This window comes from Schistocerca americana, chromosome 4 (genome assembly GCF_021461395.2).
Source record: "Schistocerca americana isolate TAMUIC-IGC-003095 chromosome 4, iqSchAmer2.1, whole genome shotgun sequence".
NCBI classification, from domain to species: Eukaryota; Metazoa; Arthropoda; class Insecta; order Orthoptera; family Acrididae; genus Schistocerca; species Schistocerca americana.
The window spans coordinates 781,906,594-781,919,376 of NC_060122.1; the positions used below are offsets into that span (position 1 = coordinate 781,906,594).

Here is a 12,783-nt window from a genome sequence, read left to right on the forward strand (position 1 = left end):
CGAACTTGATTATGTGTGAGTGCCTGAACTTTGATAATTGTCTGAAAATAAAAAATAAAATTTTACGCTCGAAGGGAGACTTGAACCAAGGACCTCCCGTTACGCAGTTGCTCACTATAACCACGGGACCATGGCGCTCCTGAACTTAGATCATCCCTGATGTTGCCTATCTTCGCATGTACTACTCATTTTTGTATATTTTGCTTATTTTTTCATAGTTCCACACAACTTCTTCCTGTTTTCTCGATTGATCTGTGTCCAGTTTTTCAAGGCCTATCCACTGTGCCAACTTATAACTAAATCTGAGGGGGGTGCGATGGGGAGGTTCCCTTGTCAGTTACCAGGGGCGGACACCGCTATCATATTTGCTGATTCTGAATATCTTCATACAATTCGCAATTGAAAAATACTAGCGGTGCTGCTTGTATGGGATTGGATTCCCTGTTGCCTTTTTCGTTACCTAGTTGTTGGGAGCCTTTGATCAGATCGGGCCTGAAAATTTGTAGCCCGGAACTACGTCAGGCGAAGACTATAAAATGACGCAGGGCGAAAGCTTCACAAGGCCGAACCTTGGCGTCCGTATCTGTTGTTAGCAGCGGACAGGTCTGCTCGGCGTGGTCCGGATCGGATGAAGAATGCGGGCAGCTCGTTCTCACGGAGTCGCCTGGGAAGGCGCGAGTTCACACCGTGGCGCCGAACGCTGTGCTCCGCCCGTTCGCATTGCTAAACCAAGAAACTGACTACCGTACTTACTACTTTCATTAAAATTAATAAATTAAATTTTATTAAAATTAATAAATACTGTGGTCAAGAGCAATATCAGCTTTTGAATGCATTAAAAATGGCCGCAACATCTCATAAAGCATTTATGCATTTTGCTGCTAGGGTCTCAGCTGACATCTATCCGCGTAGAAATGGCAGCACTGCATCCAGGGCACAGGATGCTTGCGGGGTGTGGTGTGCGTACTGTAAGACCTTCGGTACACACACCATCAGATTATTTGACTTGTCACTCTAACGAAGTAGGCGAGTGTCAGCAATATGTCTCGTGGTCTTATTATGGCGTGTTTACCTTCTGCCGTTAGGTCAGACGACAGATATGCCACTTGCATGCTTAGAGTAGCAGATTGACGGTGACCAACTTTAAACAGAACTTGATTAATTTTCAGACGCATTTATTAAAATAATAACAATCATAAGAATTACTTAACTTTGCTCTGGATGGTATTTACAATTGACAATCTGAAGTTCCTTTGGTATTGGTACCTTAATATTATTCTCACATATATCTCTGATACTTGACAAAAGTGTCTATACATTTATCTTCATTGCTATGTACAGGAATACGGTAATCTTATTAGGTGCAGACTGAAACTTGACTACAGACTGGTACAGACAAATGTAGAACTCGTACAGAATGGTGCAGACAAATGCAGACTGACTAATCGGAGGTCTGTACACTTGTTATAGTACCTCGCTCGTTCATGTATCACTGCGCGAGTGTGATCCGCCAGGAGAAAAGGTTCTACGTTAGCTGCATTACATATTAATACGAGGATCGGCGGAAGCAGAATTTGGTCCGTCTCTATGGCAGCGCCATCTCGTAGTGCGGAGACGGACGAGAGTTGCGCCTGCGCTGTTGTGCATAGCGGGGCGCGCTCTAGTGGGAAAGTTGTGTACGCGCTGACTACGCGGAACTATGTACACAACACGGGGCTACTACGTTCGAACACCAGATGGAATTGTGATGGATAACTTCGTGTTATTTATGTTGCTTCTTCATTCCTTTTTTCCCACTCCGTTTCATTTGTTGGATATTCAACATACGCCTGTCGTAGTTCGGAACTTCTTTTTATGCCATCATAGTGGCTAGCACGGGTTGGTGGAAGTCTGAACCCTTAACATATAGGGCTGGTACAGGAAATAGGGAAGAGTCAAAGAGTGGCGATCTGTTTAATCACAGGTTCGTTTAATAAGATGCTCACATAAGTCCAGTGCCGAGGGCTCAAGAGAGTGTAGTTTACTGTCAAAATTCCAAGAGCACCCGTTCCTACGAGAGTCAGCTATCAAATTCCTTCTTCCTATGTAGGAGGAGTTGCCTAAATTGTGCCATTTTCAATATTTTACTTATTATAGCCGAAAGACAAAGTTACAAAATTGTTTACATAGTGCCATTCTCAACTGTAGGATATTTTTCTTGGTACCTGATTGAAAGATTGGAAATTTTGAGAAAAATAAAGACACCACACTTAATTTTCTAAACCTCTGCAAGTGATATAAATTAGGAATCAGGTTTCCTAATTTTTACCAGTGGGTGCATAATTTCTACTACCGTTATAACCTATGTCCCTGAGCCTGAAGATATGTAGTACCCTAAGTTTTAGGAAATCCTCTATTTGTTAGTTCCTACATCACTATTTGCAAGCATGGCATCATTATTTTTCAAGACTTCCACCCACCCTTGCTACTTGTCAGTTTACTGGCTTCTTGGCTAGATCTTTTGCTTGGAAATTTCAACATTTCCCTCCGATTAGGTGTTATTTCTTGGCTGGACACACTTAGCTCACATTTTGCCTGCTATGGCTTCTTCATTGAAATTATGGCGCAATTCGTTTCTTTGTGAAATGTCAAGGGCAAGTTTTCTAACATCCAACAGGCATAAACGAACATAATCTCTTCAAATGTAAGAACATGCTCTTCCAATTCATTTTCAACTTTGTTTTTTGTTACCAAAAGCTTTATATCTCCGTTTGCATTTTTTTTTTTTTTTTTATTTTCAGCACGCCTCTTAATTGTTGGCTGAGGCACGTTTCATATGCGTACACATTCATTTAATCCATGATTCCCATTTGGATATATTGTTACAGCTAAATGCTGTTCATCTGTGCTCTACATTCCATTATGCGTTTCTGTTGCCACATTTTTTAAATAACAACTTAGGATAAATAACGTATTAGAAAATTCACCTCATCCGTTCTAAACATTACGTTTGCTTCAGTCCGGAACCGCGCTGCTGGTACGGTCGCAGGCTCGAATCCTGCCTCGGGCACGGATGTTTGTGATGTCCTTAGGTTAGTTAGGTTTAGGTAGTTCTAACTCTAGGTAACTGATGACCTCAGATGTTAAGTCCCATAGTGCTTAGAGCCATTTGAACCACTATTTGCACAAATAATGCTAAACGTATTTTTGAAATTCATTATATAAGTAAGTCTTTTAAATTGCACCGGTCCAATATCGGAAACGTATAGCGGTGCGCTAGGAGCGTCGTCGCCATTTTCTGTTTGTCAGTTTCCTACAAACGAGTCACAACGAATACAGATTCGTGACTGTCTGCAAAGCAAGGTTATTTCATGTACATTCGCTCATAAATACAACATCAAGTTACCACTTACCTCATATTAACAGTAGTTCTCTTCGCCATGCACACAAAAAATTAGATTAAAACAACATCAAAATCATCACTGTCCTAAGATGATCTGTTCAATACATCACACACACACACACACACACACACACACACACACACACACACACACACACACAGACACACACACACACACACACAGACACACACACACACACAGACAGACACTCACAAGCATGCACACACTCAAGCTGAGAATATGGCTCCTATGATCAGTTAATTCACGCAGCGGTAGAAATTAGCAGCCGGTACAATACAGTATTTACCGACGTGCTTCCCACGTACCGGTACCATTGGAGACCGGAACAGAAATGAAGGAAGTGCCAGAGAGTGCCGGCCGGTGTGGCCGAGCGATTCTAGGCGCTTCAGTCTGGAACCGCGCGACCGCTACGGTCGCAGGTTCGAATCCTGTCTCGGGCATGGTCGTGCGTGATGTTGATTGGTTGGTTGGTTTGGGGGAAGAGACCAAACAGCGAGGTCATCGGGCTCATCGGATTAGGGAAGGACGGAGAAGGAAGTCGGCCGTGCCCTTTCAAAGGAACCATCCCGGCATTTGCCTGGAGTGATTTAGGGAAATCACGGAAAACCTAAATCAGGATGGCCGGACGTGGGATTGAACCGTCGTCCTCCCGAATGCGAGTCCAGTGTGCTAGCCACTGCGCCACCTCGCTCGGTCATGCGTGATGTCCTTAGGTTAGTTAGGTTTAAGTAGTTGTAAGTTCTAGGGGACCGATGACCTCAGATGTTCAGTCCCATAGTGTTCAGAGCCATTTGCACCATTTTTGAAAATCTCATTCAGTAAAAATAATGATTTGCAACATAGTTTTAGAGTAGGAAGCGTACGTATTGCCATAAAAACCGGCACTAACTACTGATGTGACCATATTTAACTTTCTTTAGTTTTATAAGGACCGTGGGACGCATGAAACACTATCCCAGGACAGTTTATTTACGATTCTCCTTTACCCTGCAGATGCTTACTCGATAAAGTAGTTTTCTTTTAAGAACAAAAAAAGGGGGAGGGCTATTAAATAGCAAAAGACCCAATCTTGTGCAGAAAAATGTGATATATCTACTAGACAATGTGAAGTTTTCTTCACTACCCTTCCAGGCAAATCAGTAGATGTGGAACGTCGGAAAATTCAATGGAATGCTACACGTACATTATTTAAAGTACCAAATAAGCCACCGCAACTGTAGATGATGGAAAAACGACACAACGTGGTAATAAAAAGTAAAAACCGATTAAACTGTTTCCCAAATTCCAGGGTAGTTGTTTCATCTGAGCCACAAACGGCAAAAATCTTCAACACATTTGCTTTTGAAGCGAAAGTAATCTCATTTACAATAATATTCGTGTATTGGTGAAGTGTAATGATGTGTGAATCATTAGACTCCATACAAAATAGTTGCGTGTCAAGGAAATTGCCTATCGTAATAAGAACAGCCGAGAAATATATGCATCTGGTGCATGAAATATGTGTTTGTATTCTCTTGCTTTTAGCGGAGTAAGCTGCAAGTGGTCACGTACTCGAAAATATTTCATCATGAATAAGTTGTAGCTTCTGTGATTGCACAGGTGAGATTCGTCTCTTTTTACGTTTATTTCGCGTCATTCATGTCTCTTGATAATTTGCTAATGCTCGTAACACAAAAATAGACCCCCTTTCGTTAATTAAGCAGAAAAATAATTAGAAACAAAAATTAATCTTACGGCTGGCTTCCTCACCACTAGGGTCGCTAGTGTCGTTCCAGCTGTCAGACGGTAACAACTGTCAGCGTAACACTCATCTCACAAACTTTCTGCAAACGTGACGTCATTTTAACATCACACGCAACCTCGAAGACGGAAAGAGCAGTCTGTCGACTTCGTGATACAACGTTTAACAACACGTGAAGCGAATGTGACGTTCAAAAGAACAACGTTCGCATCAGTTACAGAAAACTGTATGTTACTCTTTTTGATTACTGCAGGGTACGTTAACCTTGAAGTTACGTAGCTTATAAATGTGGTCGGAACTGTGGACTACGGTCACAGGTTCGAATCTTGCCTCGGGCATGGATGTGTGTGATGTCCTTAGGTTTAAGTAGTTGTAAGTTCTAGGGGACCGATGACCTCAGATGTTGAGTCCCATAGTGCTCAGAGCCATTTGAACCATTTTTAAGCCAGAGAGTCTCCGCCACACACTACGCAATGGCTTGCGAAGTATAGATATAGGTGTCATCTGCTCCTGAATGACGAACGCTTCAATCCGTGCGGGTTTTTCAGAATATTATTTTAGTAATATGGATTTCGGGAAACACCATGGAATTCGCCCACACGAGTGTTAAAACCACACGAGAAACCTCCAAGCTATCACGTTGATGTACCAACTGAAACTGCAGACGTGGTGGTGGAACGTCTATAGAGTTTCAGTTGCTAGCAACGAGGCAGACAGCGCAGCAGCTAAGATGCTGCACTCGTATTAAGGAGAACAGGCTCCAGAACAAACTACAACGATGCTTATTTAGGATTTCCGCTGTTTCCCTGTGTCAGGCAAATGTCGGTACGGTTGCTTACAGTTGGCTGCTGTTCGTTTAATGCCTAATCCTTACCCAACACAACTCATGCTCTGTCACTGATAATCTCGATATAGACCGGTCGTTATAATGTGCCTCTTCAGTGCTGAATATTTAGTGATTTGTCCTCGGGCCCGACGTTTGTCATTATTTTGAAGTGAGATGCATTAGAGAGCATATCCACACACTAAGATATAAAGCATTTACTTAGCTGATTGTCTCCATGTTGGCTTCGTTGGCTTCTTTAGAGGCATAATAATCTCCGCCAATAGGGCTACTGTGTAGAAAATTAAGTGCTGTGAGCATTGTGAATACCTCGTAAATCTCAGGTTACGTTTAACGACGCAGTCTGTTATAATAACCCGAACAATACGTCTGCTTTGTGCAGCATTACAAAATGACTTGAACGTAATTCACCACAACTTCCCGCCAAGTCTGTACACGATGAAGAAAGTGCAAAGCAACTATACAAACCAAAGAGTTTACATCTTTATCTGAAACAATCGCTGGTACATATTTAGCAAAACTTAATGAAATTTAATTTACAAAAGACATGAAATGTGGATATTTGATGACGAAGTACTTAATTTTAGTTGACAATGTTTTTAAATGACCTTTTTGTAAAGGAAGATACCGATACCGTCTGGTATCGCAGGATTCACAATATGTCTTGGGCTTGATTACATTACAACGTGGAACTTCCTTCCTTGCATCAAGTAAGCAAAAGTGGTACAAGTTCGTATCGCTATTGCAGTATCTATGGTGTGAAACGTGAATATTTCCTGGCGTACTGAGTGCTCTATAATGTTTCGCGAGTGCGACCGTACCAAGAGACGATCGGTTGCACTCCCGTAGCAGCATCGAGTATTTATGTTCTACAAGCTGCGACATCGTCGCGAAGAAACAGTGACCCGTATATGTAATAAGTTTCCTTTAATTTACGTCCACGGTTTCGGTCTTTAATGACCATTATCAGATCTGCAGCTTAAGAACAATACATATACCATAATGATGTTATTTATAAGTGTTTGACGATGCTGGTGCTGAATCCGCATTTAACATTTGACGATGCCACTGTGGCTGCAGTACATTAGGACTTTGTTTTTATGAAACAGGTATGCCTCTGCATCTTTAAAGGACACAAATGTAAATTTTGTCAGTACTACTTTTCATTATGGTCTATGTATTGTTCTTAAGCTGTATACAGTTTGCGAGTGTATTTATGTTTTCCCATTTTTTCTGCAGATCGTATGATGGTCATTAAAGACAGAAACCGGTAATCTGTTAACAAAAAGTTTGTGACCGTAGACGTAAATTAAAGGAAACTTATTTATGTTCTCTCTGTTATTAAGCTTCGATGAGTATTCAACGTTTTTGTTATACTTTTTTCGTGCGGCATTCATAACCATACAGACATCTTTGCTCGGCGTGTTTGCTGTTGTATCGTAGCTCGAGAATGGGAGCAGCAGCGTCAAGAAACTTTGTAGGACACGACTTGAAAAAGATAACGTGGACGTACATCTGTGAGACGCGACCGCGTTCCGCGACTGCACTGGCTCTCTTCGGTGTCGGCAACAGGCGCAACACAAAGACGCAACAGTTGGACGCAAAGGCAGCAAAAACGCGGTTTCGCGCCTAGCGAGGAACTGGAGAGTTGCTTGTGTCAACACACACACACGCTCACACAGCGGCACGGCTGCTTGCAACGCATGCTTCGCGGCTAACCACTAACTAACTCGTGCACGCTGTTAGCTTCCTGGTGGTGGAGGTGTGGTCTACTAACCGTCTGCTCTGTTCCGTTCTCACGAGCAGAGAGCACTGGAAGGCGCTGCAGTGTTCCTCGCACCTCTGACGCCCACGTCTCACTTGCGTCCCAGGGGTTTACGTGCTGATTTTACTCACGACCTACGTGATAGCTGATTTGGAATTGCGCTGTTTACACTCTTTGACAGAGATACTTTCTACAGTCTGAAATGAGATTAATTTCTACAAACTGGGTTCCACTGCGGTGATTTCGAACAAATCTGGATTTACTTCATGATCCCAGTATGCGATGGGGTACTTATAATGTTAAAGTAGTTTCTTTCCTTTGGTGTTACGGTAACTTCCATCGGAGATGCTTCGTTTTTGTGACGGATAAAAGAAAATGAGGAAGGGTAAAAGAAATGGGGAAGAGGGTGAACGAATTTGGAAGGGAAAGGAGATAATAGTAATAGCAGAAGAAGAAAAAAGATAAGAAGAAACTGCAAGGCACAAAAATTGGAAAAGGGTCGAGATACCTGAAAGGAAATAATTAAGAAGCTTTTTGTGTGAAATTCGCGCCATTTGTCCGTAATTTTTTTATTATTAATTTGTTTCACACTTTCGCTATATCGACTTTATAGCCGTTATCAAGCGCAAAGGCGAAGAAAGGTCGTTAAACATGAGTGATAACTAAAACCAGGTATTACAACTCGTACATCCGAGCTGTAATATCTTTATTTAGTTCACACTCAGTCCGTATAAGGTGGCGACGGGTATATATGTGCTGTAATGCATCGAGGACAACGTCTCAGTAAAACACGTCGGATATTTAACGACTTTTTTTTTCACCTTTGCACTTGATAATGACAATAAACCCGAAGTCGCAGCAATGGGAAATAAATTAATAATAATAAACTTACAGTGAAATGGTGACAGTTTCATCCAAAAAGTAAATTATGACAGTGGTTCCCAACGAAACACAAATCATATCAAGAAGATTCGGTCTGGACTGTGTTGTGCAGCTTGCACGTGAGACCGACGTCTTCCTTGTAAGGACACGTTTTGTTTGAGGTATTAGCTCGAGCCACTCTCGATATGCCTAGTGAGCCAACATAACGAAAGTGTCAGTACTGCATTTTGCCTTCCTTGGTTTGTTTGTTCCGGTTTTAAATTCGAGACGAATCCGCTTTCGTACATTCCAGACCTTAACAGGCGAATCTGCGCTTTATTATTAACGAGTTTATCCTTCCCCTTTGATGCAGGGTTTTTCGAGATCACAGACGTGCAGGTACCACAAGTGACTGTCATCCCTGGTCACAAACAGAAATTAATCAATAAATAATTGACAAAACGAAACTGCGATTCCACATTAATGTTTTACAGTAAGCTATTGGTATTGCCGAAAACAAGCCTTTCTTTTCCACCTATTGAACCTATGCTCTATAAAGGATGCTTATCGTTTACAGTGACTGAAATATTTTCTCTCTTAACATCCAAGATATTTTCGTTTCCACAGTCTCCTCTAGGTATAGATCACAGCGTTAATTATTTATCCCAACAGCCCTGCGACTATTTTACGCACGATTGTGTTGGGATACTGGCTCAGCCGATAAACTGATGACCCAAGACTGCTTTTGAAAATTTCCGAACAATATCGACCTGAAGCATAATGTTAAGGCTCATTGCTCTTAGAAGAAAACCTCTAGTGTCAGCAACATTTCTGTCGTTGTCCTGTCATCTCCAGTGGCACACTTTAAGCTACGCGTGATTTTCCTCATTCAACGCGAATTCCGAAAAATGAGTTCTGTACATTAGTAAGAACGCTGCTACACAATCGAGTAGATATAGTTCACAGCCCCTAACCGAGTTGTTCGTAGGTCATTTACACATTCTCTGTGTATCAGGCAAGAGTGATTGGACATTATAATGTTTCTCGGTTGCGCAAATTGTGAAAATCAACCAAAATTTCAAAATGGTTTCCGTCTGTCTTCGTAATGTCCTTTACCAAACGGAATGCATTAAATAATGCCTGTTTTGACAGCAGCTACTAGCTAACATCTAATTACACTCATGGGTAATGATTTCAGAAATGTTGGGAAGCATTGCTGTGGTGGCCAATTTGGAAACTCCGGATTTTTATAGGGACCTCATCTTATCCCGTGGGCAGTGAGTTTAGGATCATTTCAATCAAGATAATAAGCTGTCGTTTCTGAAATGTAGTATCAACTTTTTTTCCCATGGCTGTGCCCGCATATGTTTTTGTCTCACATTCTGAACACACTTCCTCCTCCCCTTCTGTTTGTTCATCTCTTCCTCCCTCTATCTTTCCACCTCATCCTCCATCCTCTGTCTGTCTTCTCGTCCCCCTTTCTCTCTCTCTCTCTCCTCTTTGTCCATTTCCTCCACCCCCTCCCTCTGACCCAATCTGTCTCCTCCTTGCCTTTGACCATATCTTTCATCCTCTCTGTCTTTCTATCTCTGTCTCCCCCACTTCCTTTTCCACCTGCCCCTACCCCTGTACAGCTTCCAACTGCCACATACATTTTCTCCACCCCCCCCCCCTCTCTCTCTCTCTCTCTCTGTCCGTTTCCTCCTCTCCCTCGCCATGTTCAATCCTTCTGGAGCCATGCTCATTGGCATGTATACGTCCCGGAATACGTCCTGGAACACAGTTTAACGAAACAGGCCATACGAGTCCCACAATACACCCACATGCAGGTAAAGCTACAGATCAGGTGCTCGAAAATCATTTATTTGCCCTTGATGTACAGGGCAGCATGCAAAGCAGACCGAAACTCCCCCAACACAACTCTCAGGGCAGCTTATACATCAGGGCTCAGAAAACCGTTTGTTGTCTCTGACATTTAGGCATGTTGATTTGGCAGGCTGATACTATTCCCACATACGCCTTTTGCGCTGGACAGCCCATATCCCAGAATCTGGGAAAACACATTTTTGCCCGTATCTTTGCTGCTAGGAGTCTATAGGCCCCACAGTGCTGATACTCGCGAGGCCGGCCATTTCTGTGCCAGTTTGGCTGAAATCGATCCGGAGGGTTGGGAAGAGATCCCAAACTTAAATGATGATGATAAGGTCCCATACTCCAAGGAGCGTAGGGGAAGAAATGCCAAACATAAATGATGATGTGCCATACTACGAGGAGCGTAGGGGATGATGCGGGAGACCCGCACCGCTGTAATATGCAAGGACCTAGTGGAAGTGGTTTGCTGTTGCCTTCCTCCGACCGTAATGGGGATGAATAATGATGATGAAGACGACACAACACCCAGCGAGGCAGGAAAAATCCCTGACATCGCCGGGAATCAAACTCAGGACCCCGAGCGCGGGAAGCGAGAACGGTACCGCAAGACAACGAGCTGCAAACAAACACTTACATACTCTCTGCTTTATATATATATATATATATATATATATATATATATATATATATATATATATATATATATATATATAATATGTAATAGTACTCATTAACTTGACATTGAACAGTCCTAGATTGTGGCTTACTGACGAATTGTGAGCCGTGCGGAAGAGAAAATCGTGTCTGCTCCCATCTGTGGATTTCAAGTATTGAGTAGGTAAAAGTTGCGGAGATCGTGTGAGCCTGTGGGAAATGTGTAAATATAGATAGTCTCATTGTTAATGTGGTACTCGGGCAACGTTTGTAATGACACTTGTAAGGCCGAGGCCTGCTTCTGCTATTGCGCGGGTGGTCAGATCGGTAGATGCGCAGAGGTGCGAGGAACGGAGGTGGGGTGAGAGGCAGGTGGGCTGTGGTGAGCGAGCACGGCTCGGCCGGCTGGGTTCGCAGCTGGGCCGGCGTCCTGCGCTGGGGGCGCCGCCGACCGCGGCCGCCGGGCTGCGCCACTCGGCGTCCTTCTCGTGTCTGCCGAGGGGCGGCGTCGGCGCCGGCGCGGCCGCGGGGGCGGGCGTGGGAGGCCGCGGGCCGCACCGCGCGCGCACCGCCACGCTGCCGTCGGCCGCCGCCGCCGCAGACACGGACTACGGCTTCGTGACGCGCCGGGCGCCGCCGCTGCTCGAGGAGGAGGACGACGAGCCGCCCCCGGCCGCCGCCGCCGCGGTGCGCAAGAGCGCCAGCCTGCTGTCGCCGCCCGCCTGGTGGCGCCGCCACCGCAAGGACCACCAGCCGCCGCCCGACGCGCCCGCCGCCGCCTCCGCCTCCGCCTCGGGGGGCGGCGGCCGGCGCTGGCGCAGCCTGGGCGCGCTGATGCGCCTCCAGCAGCAGGCGCCCGCCCCCGCCGCCGCCGCCGCCCCGGCGGTGCCGCCGCCCCCGGCGCCGCCCGCCACAGCGCAGTCGCAGTCGCAGTCCTTCTACCTGCTGGACGACTTCCTGCGGCCGGCCCGCGGCGCCATGCGCCAGCACGCCTCCAACACCAGCTCCTCAGACTCGCTCGAGCTGTCGTCGCCCGTGCCGCCGCCCGTACCGCCCCCGCCGCCCCCGCTGCGGCTGCTCGCGTGCCGCGACTGCTCCTGCCGCCGCTACGACACGGTACAGACGCCACTCGCCTCGCTACTAACATCGACCACAAACGCTCACTACTAACACGTCATCGCTGCGCGTCAACGCGATATCGATAAACTGAAATTATAAGTTTGTAGCCGCCTTAAGAAGAAGTTCTCCTTCCACCAGTCTCGGTGTAACTATAGTTGTAGGTGGAGTGGTGAAACTACTGTAGACTATAGCAAGTAAGTGTAGACTATAGTAGATTCCCTTGGAACGATGGTCAGTTAAGATCGACATTGCGTTACCTGTATGCTAAGTGTGTTGCATACCAATCGGGCGTTGCCTCATTTCCGTCGCTTTGTTTGCGTATACGCTCTAGAAGCTGGAAGCAGTTAACGTCTGTAAAGAGGGTCGCGCAAACTATATAATAAACCACCTGTCTGTTACTTAAAAATAAATACTACTTACAACAATATTTAAACTGCCGTTGTTTAATTCAGGTTTTATTCGAAAATTGTTGATTTGTAGCGTGCCAAAGAGAGATGTTGTACTAAAAACATAAAAAATATAC

At 44.7% G+C, this 12,783-nt stretch overlaps 2 protein-coding genes across 2 annotated transcripts in view; both read left to right on the forward strand.

Moving 5' to 3' along the window:
* Positions 1-11,414: 11,414 nt before the first annotated feature.
* Positions 11,415-11,976, forward strand: LOC124613798. The gene is made up of 2 exons (XM_047142521.1): positions 11,415-11,880; positions 11,963-11,976. Exons 1-2 carry the CDS (start codon positions 11,415-11,417, stop codon positions 11,974-11,976), a joined length of 480 nt encoding a protein of 159 aa, XP_046998477.1.
* Positions 11,977-12,053: 77 nt separating this feature from the next.
* LOC124612938 (dual specificity tyrosine-phosphorylation-regulated kinase 4) overlaps positions 12,054-12,783 on the forward strand; it is a 439,797-nt gene continuing 439,067 nt past the window's right edge. The window contains exon 1 of the mRNA XM_047141439.1: positions 12,054-12,257. Within this exon, the coding sequence (XP_046997395.1) occupies positions 12,120-12,257 (138 nt within the window). The 5' untranslated portion in view covers positions 12,054-12,119. The remainder of the gene's footprint in view (positions 12,258-12,783) is intronic.